The sequence below is a fragment of the Canis aureus genome, chromosome 28 (assembly GCF_053574225.1).
Source record: "Canis aureus isolate CA01 chromosome 28, VMU_Caureus_v.1.0, whole genome shotgun sequence".
NCBI classification, from domain to species: Eukaryota; Metazoa; Chordata; class Mammalia; order Carnivora; family Canidae; genus Canis; species Canis aureus.
The window spans coordinates 33646045-33670667 of record NC_135638.1 but is presented as its reverse complement, the minus strand read 5'-3'; the positions used below and the strand labels follow the sequence as shown (position 1 = coordinate 33670667).

Sequence of the window (24623 nt, the reverse complement as noted above, 5' to 3'; positions counted from 1 at the left end):
AGGGCACTTGATGGGATGAGCACTGGGTGTTACACTATGTGTTAACAAATTGAATTTAAATTTTAAAAAAGGAAAAAAAAATAAGAAAATCCCATTTCACATCTTTAATAGATCTTAAAACTATTATGCGAAACGTTTAATAGAATCCTGATTTCAAATGGCTCCAAAATATTTCTCCAGATACCTGCTAGCAGCAAGAGAAGCAAAATAATTTATAACAGAGATCTGGTCGTGACCACTTTAACTATCTTATAGCATCAATAATAATGAGAAAAGATAATTACATGTCATATAAAATGATGCAGGAGGAAGTGCACAAAGGATACCTACAACATATTCCTGACAAAGATCCTTAACCTTAATCCAATCAAGGTTTCAGATCTAATTTTCACTTTATAAGAAATAGATGATGAAAAGTAAACAAGTTAAAGGACACTCTGAGGAAATAATCAGAAGAATCCAAAAAGCAGAACATTATGTAATAAGTAACTTGATCTCAACAAGTCAATGTCATGAGGAAGAACAGGACTAGAGGTTATTCTAAAATAAGAAAATTTAACACAGCAACCAAAAAAATGCATGTCATTTGACTGGATCTTGGGTTGAAGTAACCAGTTGTAAAACCCACTCCAGAAACAACTAAGGGTGGGCAGCCCGGGTGGCTCAGCAGTTTCGTGCTGCCTTTAGCCCCAGGTGTGATCCTGGAGACCCGGGATCGAGTCCCATGTCAGGCTCCCTGCATGGAGCCTGCTTCTCCCTCTACCTGTGTCTCTGCCTCTCTCTCTGTGTCTCTCATGAATAAATAAATAGTAAAATCTTAAAAAAAAGGGGGGGGGGAATAACTGTTACTTTTATTATATTCATAATAACATTATAAAATAATAGTATTACATTAACACTATATAAAAAGATGCATAGTGAAGTATATAGGGGTAAAATGTCACAATCCTTGTAATTTTCTTTAAAATACATGAAAATAAAGAAGGAAGCAAATATACAGAAATGTTCAACTATTAAATCTAAATGAAAGAGCACATGAAAATTCTGTACAATTTTGTTTGAAATTATTCAAAATAAAAGTTAAAAAGTGAGAAAGAGAAGAAAAAAATAAAGTATCTAAATTCTTTTTAGAAATTATCAGAAAAAACACGGTTTTACTTAGCAGTGAATTTACAGTGCTCCATCTCTAGAGGTCAGTATTGTGTAAGAGAATAAAGACAGCATCGCTCAGTAGATAGTACCAGAAAAATTTTAGGTAAGAATTGCTAATTTAGTATTTTTAAAACATATTTCATGTTATAGAATCTCGATAAATCCTGTCCTAACATGTATATGGAAAAATTATTTCAAGCGCTTTAAAAAAAATCAGTAGGTGCTTATGAAATAAATAATTGGATGATGAGGTAATCATGAAAACATAAAATAGCAGAATGTGTTTATTTTATCTGTAAGATATGCTAAAAAAAAAGTACATGGGAAATAAAAAGTGGTTAGTACTTTGCTACCAACTTCAGACATTATAACTTATTTCTAATAGCTACAAATTTCCACTGCCTGGATATCTCACACTCACATATTTATACATTATTTTGGTAAAATACCTGCTGCTTCTTAGAATTTCAAACTCAATTACTTCTAATTAAGTCTGATAAGGATTTTGATCAGTTTTGCTCTACCTATTACTACCAGCAATACCATCTAGCTCCCATTATAGTCAAGTGTAGCTCAATTCTGGTAAGCATATAATACTTGATAGTTGGTACTCTACAACATCAATATACAGTCTGGATCTGTAAATAACAGTCCAAAAAGAGGACACAAGCCAAACAAACCTTCGATCCAGGAATAGAAGGTCCACCCACACCTAATTAAGGACTTATTGATTATTCTAGAATGTTTGCTGACTAGCAAGCACCTTCCCAATTCTAGCATACTGCGCAACTCAGCTCCATCACAGAATAGGGCATTTTATTATAACTTACAGAAACCATCTGGAACACAACTTGTTCCTAAGTTAGAAACTTTTGGCTTTTTTATTTTAGAGGTAAGACTCTAGAGGGAGAGGATACACAGTCTTATGGAATAATTTTTTTTAAAATGGGCATTTTATAATCCTTATTATTCCCATCCTTAAAATGAACAGATGTGGAAATCAGGGCCCAAAGAATGTGAATCTCTTTGCCTATCCAGTAACAACTTCCTTTGCATTTCCTTTATTATGATTCTAATTCTCAGGAGTAGCAGGCCGTTTGTAGCTAAGTGCACCATGTGACACTTGGCCAAAGAGATCAAGCAGAGGACTTCAAGTTACTCTTTCCTAATGCAAAGAATATCTGGGATAAATTTTTGTCCCTCTTCTTTCCCCTTTCTTCCAGCCTGGAAGAGAGCCATGGAAACTGGAAGCACCCATCTAAGCATGCAAACAAAAAGCTACCTTCTAAGAAAAAAAGAAAAGGAGTCAGGTGTGTAACAGTATCATAAAAGCCACTGAATTCCCCTGCCCTTTGTCCATCTTACCAGGTGAGAAAAATAAAACCTATACTTGTTTAACTATTGTAATCAGACTTATTTTGTATGCAGCTAAATGCAACCCTAATTGATATAGACAGGGAATGAGGAACACTGCCAAAGAATGAGTCAACTATACTACAATTAAAAAAAGAAAAGAAAAAAAGTGAGACTTCAAAGACTTAAACTCAAGACCTGTACTTAACTTTTATCTGCCCATTTTCTCTTTCTTTAATTGAAAGCCACCATAATTACTCTTTTATATATTCTTTCCAGAGTTATCTTGAGGCTGAAATGAATTTATGCCAATACATTTCATAAACTGTGGAAATACTAAACAAATGTGAGATATTAATAAGCAGTGGTTAGTGCTTGCTCTAACATTATAAACTGTGGCTTTCATAAGAACTGCTAAGCCCCTTTTCTCATTTATAAAAAAGGACAATAACAATACTTTTCTTCATCACACAGTTATCACAAGGTTTAAATGAGAGGACTTCATTTACTGCAAACGATTAACCACTATATGAATGTTAGGAATTATGATGGAGTTATTATGGAAGTAGTGTGATATACTGATTTGCATAAAATTCCTGAGGTTGCCTCCTCTAATTTAGCTGGATGACCCTGAGGAATGTATCAAACTTCTGAGTCTCATTTTCTCATCTGTAAGTGGTTGTATTGTAGTAAGTGTACCCCTTCCTCATGCATTATACACTAAGTGTAGCAATACTTCTAAGTTAAGTGATACTCCAATATCCACCTGCTTTATTTTCTCTAAGTGACAGAACCCCTGAACTGGATGCTTGGATGGTTACTGAAAATAAAGACCACATTTCTTAGCCTCCCCTGCAGCTGGGTTCAATTAAGTTTTGGTCAGTGGGATGTGAGCTGAAGTGATGTGTGTAACTTATAGGTCAAACCCCTAGAATGTCCTCCTTGTCTCCCTTTTGATCCTCTCCATTGGTGAAATGCGTAGAGCCATTCTCAGTCATGCAGAAGAGGGTAACAAAATTTAGTACAATGAAGCAGCAAGAGAGAATAGCCTGAGTGCCTGGACTGCTTCCACATAGGCTGTTAGAGAAGAGAGAAATCAATTATTTTGTCCAACCTCTGGTATTTGGTACAATTTATTACAGCAGCCTAAATTAGCAGCCTAACCTATACCCCCACTTATTCAGTAAGGATTAAAGGAAACATGTGAAAGCAATCCACAAACCACAAAGCAATTATAATTAACTTTAAGGCACATTGTCACAGTAAAGACATAAATCTTTCATGGCTCGTCAAATTGCCAACTGTAAAAACTATCTGAATTATGAAAAGATGATAAAAGGTCAGATAACACAAAGCAGAGTTGGTCCTGAAATGCAGAGCCAATAGTCAAGTACATGGTTCAGCCTATCTCAGAGGAGCTGGAATTTAGGATGCAATCAAAAATTAACCTTGTCTCCATTTCTGTCCACTTGACAGCCAGCCTTTTTTGTGCAGTGTCAGCCACACCACTGAGACACAGTAGAGAAGGATGGAGTGAATGACAGAACTGGGTGGATTTGTTTCCTAGGGCTGTCATGAAAAATTACCATAAACACAGTGGCTTAGAAGGAGAAAAATTTATTTTCTCACAGTCTGGAGGCTAGATGTCCAAAATCCAGATATTGGTATTGGGAGGGTTTATCCCTTCTGGAAATTCTAAGGAAGAATTCACTGCATGCCTTTTAGCTTCCAGCAATCTTTGGTGCTCCTTGGCTTTTACGTATCACCCTAATCTGTACCTTCTCCACCATCCCATCCTCTTATCCTCTGCATGTCTCTGGAATCTGGGTTTCTCCCATCCAAGTATTAACCAGGCCCGACACTGCTTAACTTCCGAGATCAGACGAGATCAGGCGCATTCAGGGTGGTATGGCTGTAGATGGAACCTGGATTTCTTATAAGGACACTCTCCATGATCTCATCTGGATACCTACCTTAATTACACTGGTAAAGACCTAACTTCCAAATAAAGTCACATTCTGAAGTTCTGATTGTTATTAGATTATGGTCCACCAAAATAAATGTTGAAGTCCTAATCCCCAGAACAGAAGAATTTGTCCTTATTTGGAAATGCAGTTATTGTAGATGTAATTGGCTAAGATGAGGCCATGGGGGCTAGGGTGGAATCTTACTCCAGTATGACTGGTGTCTTTGTAAGAAGAGAAGTGACACAGACACACAGATACATAGGCAGAATGTCATGAGGTGATGAAGGCAGAGACTGGAGTGATGTGTTCACCAGTCAAGGAACACAACAGACTCATGTTAAACTATTAGAAACTAAGAGAAAAATATGGAAGAATTCTCCCTTATATGAGGTTTCAGAGAGCATGTCTCTGCCAACACCTTGATTTTGGACTTCTAGCTGCAAAAACTGAGTTAGACTACATATCTGTTGTTTAAAGACACAGTTTGTGGGTTTTCTTTTTGTTTTTATGATAGCCCTAGGAAAACAATAAAGGGGTGAACATGAATTTGAGGGGGGGGGATTATTCAACCCATGAGACGCCTTGTCATTAAGGCTGTTTTCAATGCCAGCACTGGCAAAATGGATACATACTGTCACCATCAAGAACCTCATGATCTGGGCAGCCCGGGTGACTCAGTGGTTTAGCACCGCCTTCAGCCCAGGGCATGATCCTGGAGACCCAGATAGAGTCCTGCGTCAGGCTCTCTGCATGGAGCCTGCTTTTCCCTCTGCCTGTGTCTCTGCCTCTCTCTCTCATGAATAAATAAATAAAATCTTTAAAAAAAAAAAAAAAAAAAAAAAACCTCATGATTTTAGAGAATAGTGGAGCCAAAAGGCCATAATCCTTGCCCCATGTTCTTGATGGGAATTGCCAATTAAAAGTATGAGGAGTCCTTCTAGACTGTCAATGGTATAGCTTACACAACTCACTCTTTCCCTCAACTTCACCATAATAAGTCAGCATCATTCTGGACTTGTACCACAGACCGCACTATCACTTCTATTAAGACTATGGCTAGCCTCTCTGGCAAACTACAGTATAATGGCTGTGGTAATACCAAAATGTCATGCCAGTATCCACTAGCACCGGAAGGCTCTGGGCAAGGTCATCCTGAGCTGCATGGGAAACTCTTTGGCATGGTGTTCCACACTGCCAACTCCCAACGTTGACGATCAAAGATCTGACCTGCCATCTGCACAAAGCTAACAAACATGACTACATCAAGAAATGAGATAGGCAAGGGTCAAATGGAACCCTAAAGAATGCCCAGAGATACTCTAGGATTAGCCTGATAAATAAGACTTTCACCATTAATACCATCGAATTTTGACACTGAGGCTGCCAACTTGCCATTTCCCTTAACCACCACAGTATCAAGCTCGTTTCCTAACGTGACAACAGATTTGGCTAAGGCCACTTGATGGTGGATCTCAGAATCCACATGGAATCCAATGTGTAAGAGCCCTGGGCCTTATCCCCAGCAAAAGCACAAGAGAAACAGAAACTCAGCTGCTGGGAAGTTTGTGCCCGACTGTATTCCTCAGTTCCTCAACACTAACTATTCTTATTGTCAATCACAGTTTCTATCCTCTAAAGAAAGTTTAGAAAGCTTTGCTTCATCATATATTATCATTACCAACAAGAAAATCCTCACTGTATCCAATGAGAGGATAAGGTAAGGTAGGGGATTGACTTTAATAATTACTGAGCTACAGCTAAGATTCTGACAGGATAGTAAGTGCTATAGCAAATGACTTAATAGCATTAACTCTTAAAAGCTCTAGTGCATTTCTTACCTGTATATTCAGAAAATGGTTTATGTATTACTCCTAGCACAGGTTTACCATTCACAGCCACGCACACCATAGTAGTGACATACTTTCGAAGATCCTCTAGGAGGAAAAAAGACGACAATAAACAGTAACAAAATTATTAAAATAAATAATTTAAAATTTTAGTTCTGAATTTAAGAATCAAGTCAAATAATTAGAACAGTCCCTGTCCCTGCACAAGGGATGCACTCACTAAATATTACCACTACTATATGATGTGGTCAATTTTGGTTTAAGAAAGTTTTTTATTGAAAAAAAGCCCTCAATATTCCATATTTCTATTTCTTACTTCGGCAAAATATTTTCTAATTTTTACTATTAGACACCTAGGTCTTCCTCCTGTTCTCGAAATAGTTACCTACTGAGTGTCTATTATGGGTCAAGTTCAGTGCTTAAGGACGAGAATACAAAGATGAAAAAAAAGAAGGCCCCCAAATTAAGAGGACTTACCATCTAGAAGGAGCACACATAGATAAGCACGTAACTTTACCATATACACCAAAGGAACAGAGAAAAGGGAGGAATTGGATATCTCTCGGTAAGAAACTAAGCATAAGAGAGGAGCTACAGTAATGAAATCTGAGCTAGGATTTCAGGTAAAAAAACAAAAAAAATTGGGGTGAAGGCAGTAATTCTGTTTTGCTACTTAATTACCTCTGGTGCCTAGGACTTACTATTTTGAATCCCAAAGATAGATGTATATGTATAAAACCTAAGTTCCCCAAATCACAAGTAAATATTGTATCCTGCCTATATAAATAAATACTGAAACTCACATCTCAATATATAACTCAATATACAAATACCTCAATACATAGGTGTTCAATAGGAACCATTTTATTGTTGTGACTGCTAAAAATGTCCCTTCACTAAAGGGTCAGTGATAGAATGAATCACTATCAGGAAGAGAAGTATGGGGATCCCTGGGTGGTGCAGCGGTTTAGCACCTGCCTTTGGCCCAGGGCGCGATCCTGGAGACCTGGGATCGAGTCCCACGTCGGGCTCCCGGTGCATGGAGCCTGCTTCTCCCTCTGCCTGTGTCTCTGCCTCTCTCTCTCTCTCTGTGTGACTATCATAAATTAAAAAAAAAAAAAAAAAGGAAGAGAAGTATGCCACAATATGGTGGTTTTGAGGTCAGGGGAAAGGTTGAGAATAAATGACCCAGTCTAACACTTTCATACCACACTGCATTAATCCAGCCAATTGGATTAAATTAAATTCTAATTGGAAAAGCTGTGTAAGACTGGTAAAGTATTTACCACCAAGTATACACTACTTGCCTTTGTTCTCATTTGCCAATATATAATGGCAATCAAAAGCTTGATCAATTTTAATGTAAAGTCACCTGTATATTCCTGGGTAGCATCAAGTGGATCAATCCAGACAGTAACACTTTCTGCTGGCACTTCTTTAGGGGTAGCTATTTCCTTTAGGATGTCCTCAGGAATCTTATGATCCCACAAGATAACCTCCTGATCAGCTGCATCCACATGTTCCTCAGTATTTATCTGCATCAAAAATAGATGACAGTTAAAAAAATTTACAAAGAAAAAAACACCACCTGAGAAAACACAAAAGAGGAAAAACATTTTAGACCAAATCACATAAACTGAAAGTAGATAAATCAGTATTTTTATTTTGAAGTATTTTATTGCAAAAAGGAAACCTATTATAGAAAAGAGATTCCAGCAACATCTTTTCATCAAGTACTTAACAATCTAATATTCAAGCTTAGCTTGTTGCCTAAGACAGAAAATCCAAATATAGAGAAATAGAAACTAAGAAACTATTTGAAGCTTAGTGATATTTATAAAAAAAATAATAGATTTAAAGTGTTAAAATAGACAATATCACGAAACATGGAACATAATCAACTATTAAGAGGAGGAGAAAAGTGACAATGGACTTAAAATATATGCCTTAAAAAAGAAAATTCATGAACTCTGAGAGACACAATGTCTTAGAAAAGTAATCATCTAAAATAAACCTTTAGGGCAGCCCCGGTGGTGCAGCGGTTTGGCACCGCCTGCAGCCCAGGGTGTGATCCTGGAGACCCGGGATCAAGTCCCACATTGGGCTTTCGGCATGGAGCCTGCTTCTCCCTCTGCCTGTGTCTCTGCCTCTCTCTCGCTCTCTCTGAATGAATAAATAAATCCTAAAAAATAAATTAATTAAATTAAAATAAAATAAAATAAACCTTTAATTAATAAAAAAAAAACCCTGAAAATAATGAAATAGATAACAAGCTAGTAAATTACAAAATGTAAACAAAGCTGAAATGGGTAATCCAAAGGGATAAAACAAAACAAAACAAAACAAAAAACAGTCTTCTCTTCATTATAAACCAAAGGTATGTCACAGGATAAAATGCTAAAATCAGATTTTCTCTTTTTATTTACTAGGAAACAAAATTAAAATATAAAATCATTCTGATTCTCAACAAATATATAGAAGGGGTGAGTAGAGAATCACTTCTTTCAACAGTGAGCTTCTCAATGAATACTTAAAATATATTTTGTTTTATAAAACAATGACTTAAGTTAATGTGTTAGAATTGTATTTACTTCTAAAAATAAGGATGTACCAATAAGGTGACTCTGTCAGTTCTTAGAGGTTAATAACAGACTATCAACCATACTCATATACTACCTTACCAAGAGACGTCCTCTATCAAATCATAACATACATATGCAAGAAAAATGTCCCCAAAATGTGAATTTCCAGTAGGGACTAAGACTTAACAGGATAGGCTTTAGGGTACTGTGTTTTCTGACAAATACCCTTTCCACACCAGACCACTGTGTTTATAACTACACGTGATTCCATGCCCAGACCCCATACTACAGTGTCAGAGTGATTTTAACACTGATAACTATATAACTAAAAAGTCACACGTGGTGAAAACCCTATAAATACAAGCAATCTCTGGAAAGCGCCTTGATATATCCTAAATCGTCACAAAGTTAAAAATAGTTAATATTCCAGAAACATCAAGCCACTTAAATAAAAAATATTTTAATACAATATACAGTATTTAATACAGTGTACAGTAACATACAATCCATCCATTCACTTATTCCTTTATTGATTCCATAAACATTTACTGCCTGCAATGTACCAGACAGTTCCAGGACTTAATGTACAATAGTGATCAATTTCAGACAAAAATCTCTGCCCTTGTGGAGCTTATATTCTAGGGAAAAGAGATGAACAAGATAAGTAAAATGTGAAATTCTAAATAGTGACAACAAGGAAATACAAAATGTAGAAGGGAAAAACTGTGCTATAGGAAAGAAGCGTTGCTCTTTAAGAGTGGCTAGGATTATTCATACTAGCCAAAAATTAGAAACTACCAAATGTTGATCAACTAACAAATGGATAAACAAAATGTGGTACATCCATACCATGAAATGTTTTTCAGCCAAAAAAGGAAATGAAGTACTATTCATACTATAGCACTCATGAACCCCCAAAACATGATGCTAAGTGAAATAAGCATGAAACAAGAGATCACATAAAATGTCCATAAGAGGCAAATCTATGGAGTCAGTCGATCAGTAGATGCCTGGGGTTGGGGTAGGACTAGAGATTAGTGGTAAATGGGAACAGAGATATTATTAAGGTGATGAAAATGTTCTAAAACTGATTAATGACAAACGTTACACAACTTGGCAAATCTAAAAACTACTGAAGTGGACATCTGTAATGGGCAAAGTGTATGATATGTAAAATATACTGCAATAAAAAGCTGCTGTTTGTTTTCAAAGATACGGTAGCTAAGGAAAAGGCAAAATGAGAACGGTAATTTATTTATTTTATTTTTAAAGATTTTATTTATTTATTCATGAGAGATACACAGAGAGAGAGAATGGCAGAGACGACAGGCAGAGGGAGAAGCAGGCTCCATGCAGGGAGCCCGAGGTAGGACTCGATCCCCGGTCTCCAGGATCACACCCTGGACTGCAGGCGGCGCTAAACCGCTGCACCACCGGGGCTGCCCAAGAACGGTAATCTAAAGGAAGTTAAGCCTCGCAAGCATGTAAAGGAAGCAACTTCTAGCCAATGGAGTAACAAATGTAAAAGCCCTGAGGTAGGAGTGTACCTTGATTATTCAGAGCAAACAAGAAGGCAAGTATGACTAGAGAGTAAGCAAAGAAGAAAGGAAGCTGGATGGAGATGAGGTCTGACAAGAACAGAAACTGCATGGTGAAGGACTCTGCAGGCATGACACAGTCAAGCTGCCTTCCACTGTAACCTCTGTTAACAATGCACAGAACGTCTAACCATTGCAGAAAGCTAAAGGAGGGTGGCGTGTGGGGGGAGGTACAGAGACAGAAAGGAAGAGTGTAATCATGACATGCAACTGATGACTTACTTACTACTGAGAAAATCCAGAACGTGTAGATAAATTAGAGAATTAAAATATAGCAGTTTCTAGATATAAAATCAATATTTAACAATCAATTGCATTTTTTATATACCAGCAACAAATATTAAAAGTATTTAACATAAAAATGGTACCCATTTAAATTAACAAAAGAAGTAAATTATCTGGACATAAATCTACCCAAGATGAGCAAAAACACTATGGAGAAAATAAAACTGTATGAAAACAAATTAATGACTTAAAAATGTTAAAGATGTCAATTCTCACACCAGTAAACCACAGATTTAAGAAACTGGTTCAATCAAAATCCCTATAGGCTGTTTTCTTCAAAGACCCTTTTTGGAGAAAGAACAGCAAAGAACAAGCCATCTTGGTGAAAGAGAGGGAAAAAAAAGAATTATTATGGTGGGATGACCTTCCTTACCAGATATCAAGATTTACTGTTTAATGCTAGAATAAAGACTATGACACTGGTAACTTATCTGGCTTTTCCCCCAAGATTCACTAAGAAAGCCATACATACATACATACATACATACACTTAAGTGTACAGGGTAATACTTTGTTATGTGTATATGCTGTAAAATGATTACCAAAATCAAGTTAATTAATGATGCATCTATCACCTATTTACTTTTTTCTTTTTGTGGTGAGATGCTTAAGATCTATTCTTGAAGCAAATTTCAAGTATATGGTACAATATTATTAACTATAATCATCTTCCTATAAATTTGATGCTCAGAATTTGTTCATCTTAGTTGTAACTAAAAGTTTATACTGTTAGACTGACATCTCCCCTATTCACTAATTCCCTAGTGTGGCAATCACCATTCTAGTGATTGGACCTAGTCACGGTTTCTAAGTCACAGTTTCTATGAGCTCGACTTTTTTTTTTTTTTTTAGATTCCACATATTAGTGATACCATGCAATACTTTCTCTGTGTGGCTTATCTCACTTATTAGTAATAATGTCCTCCAGGTTCATCCATGATGTCCCATGTGGCAGGATTTCCTTCTTCTTAATGGCAGAATAACGTTCCTGTGTGTGTGTGTGTGTGTGTGTGTATACACACACACACTCTTTTTCTTTATTCATTCATTTACTAACAGATACTTAACCATCATTTCCATATTTGGATATTGTGACTATTCCCATAATGAACATGATGTGAGTTGCGAGTATCTCTAGATACTAATTTCATTTAAATATATATACAGAAGTGGGACTGTGGGATCATACGGTACTTCTATTTTGAATTTTTTGAGGAACCTCCATACTGCTTTTCATAATGGCTATACCAATTTACATTCCCACCAAAAGTTCTCTCTCCATGTGCTAATAATATTTACCTCTTGTCTGTTTAATAATAACCATAACAGGTGAGATAATACCTCAATTGTAGTTTTGATTTGTATTTCCCTGACTAGCGATGTTGAACACCCCTTCCTATAACTGATAGTCATCTGTAGGTCTTCTTTCGAAAAATGTATATTCAGGTTATTTGCCCATTTTTAATTGGATTACTTATTATTTTGTTATTGAATTGAATGAATTCCCTATACAATTTAGATATTAGCCCCTCATCAGATACATAGATTAAAAATATTTTGTCATTCCATAGGTTGCCTTTTCCTTTAGCGGTTTCCTTTGCTATGCAGAAGCTTTTTAATTTGATTTTTTTTTTTTTTTTTTTTTACTTATTTTTGCTTCTTTTTAGAGGGTGGGGCAACAGGCAGAGAAAATTTTAAGCAGGTTCCACATTAGGCGGGGCTCAATCTCACAACCCTGAGATCATGACATGAGCCAAAATCAAGAGTCAGATGCTTTGACCAACTAAACCACCCAGGTGCCCTTATTTTTACTTTTCATTTCTGTACTTTTAGTGTCTTTTCCAAAAAATCATTGCTAAGACCAGTATTGAGCTTTATGGTTTCATGGGTTACATTTAAATCTTTTGTGCATTTTGAATTAGTTTCTGCTGAGTGGTATAAGATAGGGATAGAGTTTTATTCTTTTGCATATAGAGAACCAGTTTTCCCAGCACCTCTACTGAGGAACTCTTTTCCTTGTGGTATGTTCTTGATGTCTTGCTAAAGATTAAATATGTACATGTGGATTTACTTCTATATTCTATTCCTTTGGTCTACGTGTATGTTTTATGCCACCATCATAGTTCTGATTACTATAGCTTTTTAATATTCTTAATCAGGAAATATGATGCCTCTAGTTTGTCCCCCTTGCTTAAAATTCCTTCAGCTACTTGGGTCATTTTATCTTCTAAGATTTTATTTATTTATTTATCTATTTATTTGAGAGAGCACGAGGGGGAGGGGTAGAGGGAAAGGAAGACGACGACTCCCCACTGAGCAGGGAGCCAGATGCAGCACTCTATCCCAGGACCTGACCAAGATCATGACCTGAGCCAAAGACAGACACTTAACTGACTGGGCCACCCAGGCACCCAAGCTATTTGAGTCTTTTGTAGTTCCATGTTAATTTTGGATTATTTATTGTTTCTTTGAAAAATGCCATTGGAATTTTGACAGAGATTACACTAAATGTGTAGATTACTTTGGGCAACATAGGCAATTTAACAATACTAATTCTTCTAATCCAAGACATGTAACACCCTTCCATTTATTTGTGTCTTCTTCAATTATTTTCATCACTGACTTAAGTTTTCAGTACACAGATTTTACACCTCCTTGGTTAAATTTATTCCTAAATATTTTATTGTTTTTGGTCCTATTTTAAATGGAATTGTTTTCTTAATTCCCCTTTCAAATAGTTCATATTTATTGTTATTAATACGTAGAAATAACAATGATTTTTGTTGACTTTGTATCCTACAACTTTAGTTATTATTATTCTAATAGTATTTTGTTAAAAATTTTAGAGTTTTCTATGTATAAAATCATGACATCTGCACACAATTTTACTTCTTCCTTTCTGATTTGGATGCATTTTATTTCTTTTACCTACCTAACTGCTCTGTCTAGGACTTCCAGACTGGGTTGAGTGGAAATGCTAAGAGTGGGTATCCTTGTTTTCCTGATGTTAGAAGGAAAGCTTTTAGATTTTCATGAATGGGTAGCTGTGGGCTTGTCATATATGGCCTTTATTATGTTGAGGTATATTCCTTCTATGCCTATTATGTTGAGAGTTTTTATCATGAAAAATTATTGAATTTTGTCAAATGCTTTTTGTGTTTACATTTTTATACTGAGGTAGTAATCAAATGATTTTTATCTATCATTCTGTTGGTATATCACATTGATCAAATTGCATATATGGAAACCATCCTTCATCCCAGGGATAAATCCCACTTGATCATGGTGTTTGGTTCTTTAAATGTCTAATGAATTCAGTTTGGTAATATTTTGTGAGGATTTTTGCATGTATGTTCATGAGGAATGGCCCAGATTTTTCTTTTCTTATAGTGTCCCTGCATTGCTTTTGTATCAGGGTAATGCTGGCTTCATAAAGTGAGTTTGGAAGTCTTCCATCTTCTTCCATTTGGGGGAAGAATTTGAAAACGATTGGTACTTTTTTCTTAAAGATTTTATTTATTTATTTATTCATGAGAGACACAGAGAGAGAGGCAGACACACAGGCAGAGAGAGAAGCAGACTCCATGCAGGGAGCCTGATGTGGGACTCAATCCAGGGACTCCAGGATCATGCCCTGGGGCTGAAGGCAGATGCTCAACCACTGAGCCACCCAGGCATCCGGAAAAGGATTGGTATTAATTTTCCTTAAATGTTTGATAGAACTGACAAGTGAAGATATCTAGCTCTGGGATTTTCTTTACTGGGAAGTCTGATTAATGATTCAATCTTTTTACAGGTCTGTTCAGGTACTTGATTTCTTCATGATTCAGTCTTGGTAGGTTGTATGTTTCTAAGAATTAATCCCTTCTAGGTTATCCAATTTATTGGCCTATAGTTGTTCATAAGTAGTCTCTAGTGATCATTTGTATTTTGCAGTATCAGGTGTAACATTTATGATTTCATTCCTGAATTTATATATTTGAATCCTTTCATCTTTGACTAGCTAAAGGTTTGTCAATCTTATCTTTTCAAAAAAGAACAGCTCTTAGTTGGTATTTTCAATTGCTTTTCTAGTGACTATTTCTGCTCTGACCTTTGTTATTACATTCCTTCTGCTAACTTTGAGCTTAGTTTGCTCTTTTTCTAGTTCCTTAAGGTATAAATTAGGTTATCTGAGATCTTTCTTTTTTCTCAATGTAAGCATTTATCATTATAAATTTCACAGAACCTTTGCTACATCCCATAAGTTTTGGCATGCTGTACTTTTATTTTTGTAAATTAGTTAATTATTTTTAAAGACGGGGAGAGGGGGAGGTGGCCAAGGGAGAGGGGAGAATCTTAAGCATGCTCCACACTGAACACAGGACTCAAATCCCTGGACCCTCAGATTATGACCTGAGCCAAAATAAAGAATTGGATGCTTAACCAACTAAGCCACCCAGGCACCCCCATTTTTGTTAATTTCAACATTTTTTTTTCATTTCCCTTTCAGTTTCTTCTAAGATGTATTGGTTGTTCAAGGGTATATTGTTTAATTTCCACATATTTGTGCATCTTCCAGCTTTTGTCCTATTGTTGCTTCTAGTTTTATACCACTCTGGTCAAAAAAAAGACCTGTGATATGATTTTTAATCTTCAATTTGTTAAGACTTGTTTTCTGGCCTTACATGGGATCTACCCTAAGAGTATTCCATAGGAGCTTGAGAAGAATGTGTATTCTCTTATTGTTGGATGAAATGATTTGTATATATATGACACTTGTATCAGTTTGAAGTATTTATTTATTAGTGATCTGTTAAATTGATCTATCCATTGGTGAAAGTGAGGTATTGAAGTCTTTACTATTATTGCATTGCTATCTGTTTCTGTCCTCAGATTATAATATTTGATTAATAAATTTAGTGCTCTGACTTTGGGTGCATAGGTGTTTACAACTGTTATATCATTTAGATGAATTGACCCTTTTATCATTACATAGTACCTTCTTTGTCCCTTCTTTTTTACTTAAAGTCTACTTTGTCTGATAGTAGTATAGCTACCCTGTTCTCTTTCGGGTTTCCCTTTGCATGGAATATTTTTTCCATCCCTTCACTCTGATCCTATGTGTGTCTGCAAAAATTAAGTATTTTTCTTACAGGTAGCATAGAGTCTTTTTTTTTTTTAATCCGTTCACCTATTCTGTTTTTTGGGTTTTCTTTAAAGAATTTATGTATTTATTCATGAGAGAGACAAGATAAAGCAGGCTCCTCAAAAGGGAGCCCAACGTGGAACTTGATCCCAGGACCCTGAGATCACACCTTGATCCATAGGCAGATACTCAACCACTGAGCCACCTAGGCATCCCACCTACTCTGTTTTTTGATTGGAAAATTTAGTTCACCTACATTTCAATTATTAGTTAACTATGGACTTATTAGTTCCACCTTGTTACTGTTTCCTGGCTTTTTTGTAGCTTCTTTGTTCCTTTCTTACTCTCTTGCTTTCTTCCTCTGTGATTCAATGATTTTCCATGGTGGTATCCTTTGTCTATGTCTATCAGAGGTTTTTGCTTTGTAATTATCATGAGACTTACATAAAATATCTTATAGTTATAATGGTCTATTTTAAGTTGATAACAACTTAACTTTGATAGCATATAAACTCTTCCTTCTTTACTCCCTCCACAACATTTCATGATTTTGATGTTACATCTTTTTATATTCTGTATCCATAAACAAATTTTTGTAGCTATAGTGTTAAAAACACTTTTTTAAAAAGTGTTTTGTCCTTTAACTTTTATATTCATTAAATGATTTACACACTATTGGAATATTCTGAATTTCCCTATACACTTACCAGTGAATTTTATACTCTGTTTTCATATTACTATTTAGCATCCTTTCATTTCAGCTTAAAGAATTTCCTTTAACATATCTTGTAAGGCAGGTTTAGTAGTGATGCATTTATTTGTCTGGCAAAGTCTTTATTCTACATTTCTGAAGGAGAATGCTGCAAGTTAACGTATTCTTGGTTGGAAGGGTTGGGTTTGTTGTTGTTGTTTTTTCCTCAGAACTCTGAACATGTCATCCTATTCTCTCCTGGCCTGTAGGGTTTCTGATGAAATATTTGCTGATAGCTTTACAGGGGTTCCCTTATATCAGAGGAGTTTCTTTTCTCTTGCTGCTTTCAAAATTCTGTCTTTGATTTTGGATAGTTTTTAAAAAATATATCTCAATTAAATCCTCTTGGAGTTGAATTTATGGGCCTATGGGCTTCACCTTCCTGGATGTCCCTATATCTCCCCCTGATTTGTTAAGTTTTCAACCACTATTCCTTTAAATGAACTTTCTGCCCTTTTCTCTTTAGCTGGAACTCCCAAAATGTAAATAGTTACATTTGATGGTGCCCCATAATGCATACACTCATTTTATTTATTTTTTCTCCGTTGACCGGATGATTTCAAATCATCTGTTTCTGAGTTCACAGACTCTTTCTTCTGCTTGATCAAGTAGATTTGTTCTACTGCATTTTCATTTTGTATTCTTCAGCTCTAAAATTTCTAAAATTTGTGTTTTTAAACTTCTCTTTGTTGTATCTCTCCCTTTGTTCATGTATTGTTTTCTTGATTTCTCTGAGTTGTTTGTGTTCTCTTAAGCTCACTGAGCTTCCTTAAAACAATTATTTTGAATTCTTCGATAGGCAATTTGAAGATCTCCATTTTGCAGGGGGGAAGATCAGTTATTAGGAAATTATGTTCCTTTGGCAATGCTTATTTCCTTAATTTTGTTGTGCTTTATCTCAATCCCATTAATGCCACGCCAGATGCCTCCCATTTGTTTTCTCTAGGGTGGTACCCTGAAATGCATAAGTTTATGAGCCTTTTACCAATTCCTCGGTTATGGTGGTTTTCTGAACTTATTTGCTAGCCATTTGCAAAGGCTTAGTCTCACCATCTACAGGAGCATGCACTAACATGGGTCAGTAGGGTGTGTTTGGGCAAGACACATAGAGTGTTGGGGGTGACTGAGCCAGTTGAGGCGATCTGAGGGTGAGGCATCCAGTGGCTCTTGGGCAGCCTTCCTGATGAGTGTCTATGAGGTAAGTAGCATCCTTTTGGAGTTTTGAGCCCTGGTTTATGTGCTCCCATAGCCTCTGTGCTCCCAACCCCTCAGCCTTACGGATCACTTCAGTAATGTAGGTGTTAAGAGACAGAAGTGGGTTTCTTGAGCAGTGTCCTGCTTGGCTGGGAAAGCCACATACTCACTTGCACACTCCTGTGGGTGAAACTGCAGGATCCAGGGGTCTCTTCAGGCACTGATCTTGATGGAGGGGTAATGCAAGCAAAGTGAAAATGTTCCTCAACTCTCATCAATGCATCTCTTCCCAAAATTCTTTTTTTTTTTTTCTCTAACTTCTCCACGAGACTCCCAGACTCCTATAAAGGAGCTCTTGTCTGTGAATGACTACCAAAATCAATGTCCTGTGAGGGAATGACAATAGAGAACTCCTATTCTATCATCTTGCAGACATCACTTTAAAGTATTTTGGCTTTAGAGCCCATGCACTTAATAGTAATACAATGCTAGGCTATGTCAGATGAATGAGTGAAAGAGTAAACACCATGTAAATACCAGAGAATAAATTTAAAAAACAACAGATGCGATTCCCAGAAGCTACAAAGTAGTTTACAAATTACAAACCCATATAGTTTACAAAAATGGCAGTGCCAAATCTGGGTAGCAATTACTACTGTGCTTTTATAATTAAGATTTTTCCCTAAAATTTAACAACTCAGCTTCTCCATATCCTTTCAATGTAGTATGACCTAACAAATTACAGAACTGTATCCGAAAACATCTTCACTGAGAGTCAGGTGAGGAAGAAACAAATGGAGCAAGAGAATAAGAACATCAGCACAATGTCCTCATCTACTTTTGCAATAAATGCTATTTGTAATTTGCCACTACCATTACACATCTACAAACTGAAAGAATCCACTATCCACACCATTGGAAACAGCCTTATAAACAGCTGGCAAGATCAAATCAGTAAATCTCAATTCTTCTCCACATTTCACCAGTCCTAAGTCCTAGAAATTCTATCTCCCAATTCTAAATGCATAAAACTAGGTATACCAAGCAAATCTTGATTTAAACATCTATCTCTCACTTGGATTTCTAAAATAGCCTTTATTTTTGCCTCCTATAATTCATTCACTGATCCATTCACTCATTCAACAACTATTAATGACCACATTCTAAACCGTTCGGGGCACTGGGATAAAATAATGAACAAAATGGACATAATTATTGCCTTTATGAAGCTTCCCTTTGCAACCCAGCAACCTGCCGTCTTTCTAAATCATACTATTGTCACTGCCTGCTTAAAACCTGCCAATGGCTTCTCATTACACAGAGATAAAATCCAGCCTCTTTGTCATCACCTACCAAGTAAGGCCTGGATGATCTGGTCCCAGGAACCTTTCTCTATTTGCACCCTTATTTACTACACTCCAGACTTGTCTTTTCTGGCCCGTTGACCTCAGGGCCTTTTTACTGTACTCTTCTGCTCAAATACACTTTTCCCAAATCTCTGCATGATGGTTGGCTTCTTATCATTCAGATCTCAGTTCAAATGACAGTGCTACACAAAGGTCTGCCCTGACTATCATAGCCAAAGCAGAAACCTCCACTCACTCTTCTGACATGGTCTCATTTTTCTTCTTCAAAAACCTTATCAGTATCTAAAATCAGTTTATTTGTTCACATGTTGTACCATCTATCCTGACACAACAGAATGTAAGTTTTAGAAATTTAAAGACACAATTTCCTTCAGACTATTGCCACATCCCACTGCCTATACCAGTGCCTGGCACAGTAGGTGTTGAATAAATACTTCTACATTGACAACATTATTCTTTGCCAATGTACTTTCATCTCTTTCCCCAACCATTTCAGTTCAATCCACTCTCCCACCCTCGTTGCTACTGCCTATCTGCCTCAGTCCTCAACAGGAATTGAGGAATAGGAAATCAAGACTCCAAACACAATTAATACTATCCATATGAAGTTCGGTTACTTTGGGGTTGAAGAAGCTTTTGGTTAATGCCTTAAGAAGGTACCAAGTACTGCATTTCTCCATAGATCATACTATCATAAAAAGTTTTCAGATATACTGCCTTGCACTGCGCCTATCACACAGTAGGCGTTCAATAACAATTTTCTAAATGGATAAACATGGCTCTACGTGTCTTCTTCCACCTTTACAGAAGTGTTTTACTATGTACCTATAAATATCTTTCACATATGTACCTATAATTGAACATGCTGTAGTGTCTTCCATCTTAAAAACAAGACCAAAAAAATCAAAATTCCACAGAAACTTCTCTTAGTCCCATGTTAGACCACAGCCATGCTCCCTAGAAGTCCGATTTCTTGAAAGCCTTGTCTTTACTATCTCCATTTCCCCCTCCTATCTTTTTCAATGTTGCTCCCTTTCCATTAAGCCACCAAGCAAGCTCTCAAAGTTCACCAATCACCATTTACCATACAGAACCATTATTAAGAGTACGTTCTATCATTGCTAGCTTCTCAATTTATTGGGAATGTGACTTATCTAAGCTAATCTCTCTGAGCTGCTAAAAGTAGATGATAAATATATCTTCTTACTGAGTTTTCTGGATGAATTAATGAAATAAAATAGGTAAAACAAACAAGCCTAGCATAGTGCTAACACAGAGTCAGCACTTAATAAAGGGTAGCTGCTATTATTATTAAATGATTATTTTCAATCTTTGTTATCCTTGGCCTTAGACACTTTATCTTCCCCTTTCACACTATACTCTTTCTATAAGAAATACTGTCCAGGGATCCCTGGGTGGCGCAGCGGTTTGGCGCCTGCCTTTGGCCCAGGGCGCGATCCTGGAGACCCGGGATCGTATCCCACATCGGGCTCCCGGTGCATGGAGCCTGCTTCTCCCTCTGCCTGTGTCTCTGCCTCTCTCTCTCTCTCTGTGACTATCATAAAAAATTTTTTAAAAAAATATTTAAAAAAAAAAAAGAAAGAAATACTGTCCACAATAGGTTTCAAATAATATTGCAACGATGAGTCATAAATTCCTATTTCCAATTCAGAGGTCTCTTCAGAGCTTCAGACCCATATATTCAAATACCCCTATAACATGTCCCCTTGGCCATATCAAAGGCAACTCTAACTTTGTTAAGTCTAAGATAGCATTCATAATCTGCGCCCCCCCTCCCCAGACACGTATCCCTCACTCTTCTTCACCTCCAGCAAAACACCAATTGTGAATGTCAGATATAGAGGGGTAATCTCTGTAACAGCCTTAAAAATTCTCTCATCTCTTTCCAATTCTACTTTCTCTAAAAAACACACCCCCAATTTAAAATGTATCATCTCTCTCTTGAAAAAACCTCCTAGAAGGACAAACATTATGTGTTCTCATTCATTTGGGGAATATAAATAATAGTGAAAGGGAATATAGGGAAGGGAGAAGAAATGTGTGGGAAATATCAGAAAGGGAGACAGAACATGAAAGACTCCTAACTCTGGGAAACGAACTAGGGGTGGTGGAAGGGGAGGAGGGCGGGGGGTGGGGGTGAATGGGTGATGGGCACTGAGGGGGGCACTTGACGGGATGAGCACTGGGTGTTATTCTGTAAGTTGGCAAATTGAATACCAATAAAAAATAATTATAAAAAAAAAAAAAAAACCTCCTAACTGGTTAACTTCCTCCAAACTATTCTCCAAGCATCAATCCTAAGGCCTTCCAATCATTCAAAATACTGTACGCTAGTTAAAAGTACACTGTGGTTACACCTCCTATACTGCTTTATACGCAGAATTAAACAGACCTATGAGGATTCTCAGACCATTAAGTAATTATCTCTCTGCAAGCCTAAAATTATTTTTTTTAAGATTTTATTTATTTATTCATGACAGACACGGAGAGAGTGAGAGGCAGATACACAGGCAGAGACAGAAGCAGGCTCCATGCAGGGAGCCCGATACGGGACTCGATCCTAGGACTCCAGGATCATGCCCTGGGCCGAAGGCAGATGCTTAACTACTGAGCCACCCAGGCATCCCCTAAAATTATTTTCTAGCTGTCTTAACGTTGGTAAATTATTTAGCCTCTCCAGGCTTCAATTTCTTTATCTACAGAATGGAGGCAATAGCACTTATGCTGTTGTCAAGTGTACAATAATAATATTAATAAAAAGCTTAAAAGCTTAATTCAGGGCTTGCTACTTACTGAAAGCTAAATAAATGTTAGCTAATAAACCAAGCTGAGTATAACTTTCCCACTGCCTGAGTTCTGGTCCTCATCTCTTGCACAGCCTATTTTAGCATACTCCTAACTGGTCTCATCCACCTCCAAATGCCCAGAGCCCAAAGTATGGCATACTGCAGGCTTCAAGAAAAGTCAGATAAATCTGGTCTTCTTTAGTACTTTAGGATTAAGCTAAAGATCAGGTCCAAAACTCTTTGAGCTTGTCATATGATCCAGCCCCTGCTTACATTCCTAATTTCTTCCACAGTAATTTCCCCCATTGTGCATCGGATTCAGATTCACCAGGACACTTGAATTTACTATACTACCACTTCAAATGGGCCAACTCCTTTCAACCTCGTTTTCTGTCTCCGATGCTTATGTCTGCACTAATAATCAAATTACTAGTTATCTAGATTTTACAGAAAAGGAAACTATAGCTCAAAGAAGTAAAATGACCAGTCAGGATCACATAGGTGGGTTGCTGGACAAGATATCCAGATAAGTGTTCCTAGCACTATATTAGGACTTCTCAAACTTTTCCAATGAACACTCCTGTTGAGAGAAGAGCTTTAACTCCCATCTTAGGGGTCAAGGGAGGCATAGACTCAAGACTCCTACCAGCCTGGAGTACCATGATTTAACTTCAAATATAATGAATCATTTTCAAAGTAAAAAATTTTGAACAAGTGAAGTCGAGGACAAGAGCCTCTCACGATTTAGAGTTCCCTGTATGTTACACTAAAAGTATAAATTTGAGTTTGTCTGTTCTGCGGCTCGAAATCCACTCCAAAAAACCTATTTCAGCCTTCATCACTATTCAGAGGATATAATTAAAGACAGTATTATACAAATGACTATAGTTACTATCACTCTCCTATAACAAAATCAAGCATAGGCAGAGTGTTTAGGAAGAGGAGGAAGACTGCCCTGAGCACTCTCCACAGATCCCTAACCTAAGAAAGGCTGAAGACAAAAGGAAATCCAGGGATTTTAGCCAAATCTGAGTTTTCCTAGGACAACACTCAGTTTTGCAGAGTAGGGCTTCTCAACCAGGGCACCAAATGAAAACAGGATCATTCTCTGTTATGGGAAGCTGTCCTGTGCATTTGTGGGCCATTTACAATCTACCTAATAGATGCCAATAGCATTCCACCCCCAGTTGTGACAAGCAAAAATCTCCAGACTTTGCCTAATGTCCCTTGAGGGCAAAACCACTCCCATTTGAGTACTCCAGAATGTATAGAGATATACACCTAGTATATCCCTGTACTGAGAAGTAAACATCAGGAGAGCTCAAGACTCTGATTCTAGACACGAAAATTGTGGGACAAAATAGAAGACCTTTTCTTTACTTGCCCTGGGCACCAGAATAAAAGAAGTATCTGTGGCTTCTCAATGCTAACTTTCCATAAAGAAGTAAATGGAGTGGGATTTGACTTAAACTCCTTACCAAAAAAATCCAGGTGACACTTCAAAAACAACCAGACAGCTAAAACTGTATTCTGGGTGCTGGGGGACAAGACAGGAAGAATCCAGGGCTGAGTTTCTACTTAAATGACAATATCTGGCCTCTAGTATAACAACAAATTGATAAAAGGAGGCGGCTCAACATGACACCACCCTACTCTGACACTGTATAAATGAACATAACCTCCTCTATTCCAGACAAAGTCCAACAATAAAGATCTACATGTAAACATTTAAACAGTCACAAGAAAAAAAGTTATTTTATTTATTTTACATAAAGGCAGAGCCTTCAACATCTGCAATTCTGAAAGCCTAGCTTTTACGTTTAATAAAATACAGCTCACCACCCTCGGCAGCTATTCAGCTATTAGCGTTCGCTAGTAAGTGAGAAAACAAATGCAGAATCCTGTGGAAGTTACCCAGAACAAAAGGTTTGGTAGGGGTGGGGTGGAGTTCACATGTGAACACACATTCACACACTTCCATGTTTTTGGTACTTAAGAGTATTTTTATCTTTATCTTTAAAACAAGAAATTCAACTCTGTTTGATATATTTTACTATAACTGCTTTTAACCTTCCACAATTTTATGTTTTCCCCAGGAAATTATACTGTAAACTTTAAGTAGCCTCCTAAAGAGCTGGCTAAAATGAAGAATTAGATCATTCATATAAACTCTGGAGTGTCACAAGCCTCAAGTTTCCCATCTGTAAACTGGCATAAATAAAATTTACTTCTTAAAGTTGCCATGGCGATCAAATGAAGTCCTGTGTGTCCAATATCTGGGTGCCTAAAATACACTCAAGAAATGGTTACCATTTCTACTGTTGTAACTATACTACATCAACTTCTCTGAAACTGTTTCTTCCACAACTCTTAAGAACGGGTGTTTTGGAGAAAGAAAATGTTTTAGAAGCACATCTTACATTTACGTAAACACGAAAGAAACATTATTTGTGATGATAAAGCAGAGTAGGGCAAAAGAAAAGTGTTCAGTGTTTTGAGAATTCTCGTGTCAATTAACATCTGGTTGCCAGCAGCTCATGATATGAATCCGATGTTCCTTCCTCCTGCAAAAAAAATTTTTTTTAAAGGAAA

At 36.8% G+C, this 24623-nt stretch overlaps 1 protein-coding gene across 6 annotated transcripts in view; it reads right to left on the bottom strand.

The window, feature by feature from the left end:
- Window positions 1–24623, bottom strand: part of BPNT2 (3'(2'), 5'-bisphosphate nucleotidase 2) — a 38758-nt gene that overhangs the window by 12441 nt on the left and 1694 nt on the right. For 4 of the 6 annotated variants that reach the window (XM_077876893.1, XM_077876895.1, XM_077876897.1 and 1 more), the window contains 5 exons: window positions 24452–24595; window positions 18028–18243; window positions 8334–8501; window positions 7692–7854; window positions 6311–6406 (listed from right to left, as the gene is read on the bottom strand). In XM_077876893.1, the coding sequence (XP_077733019.1) occupies window positions 6311–6406; window positions 7692–7854; window positions 8334–8501; window positions 18028–18132 (532 nt within the window). In that variant the 5' untranslated portion in view covers window positions 18133–18243; window positions 24452–24595. The remainder of the gene's footprint in view (window positions 1–6310; window positions 6407–7691; window positions 7855–8333; window positions 8502–18027; window positions 18244–24451; window positions 24596–24623) is intronic. The other 2 variants (XM_077876891.1, XM_077876892.1) reach the window with 2 other exon arrangements.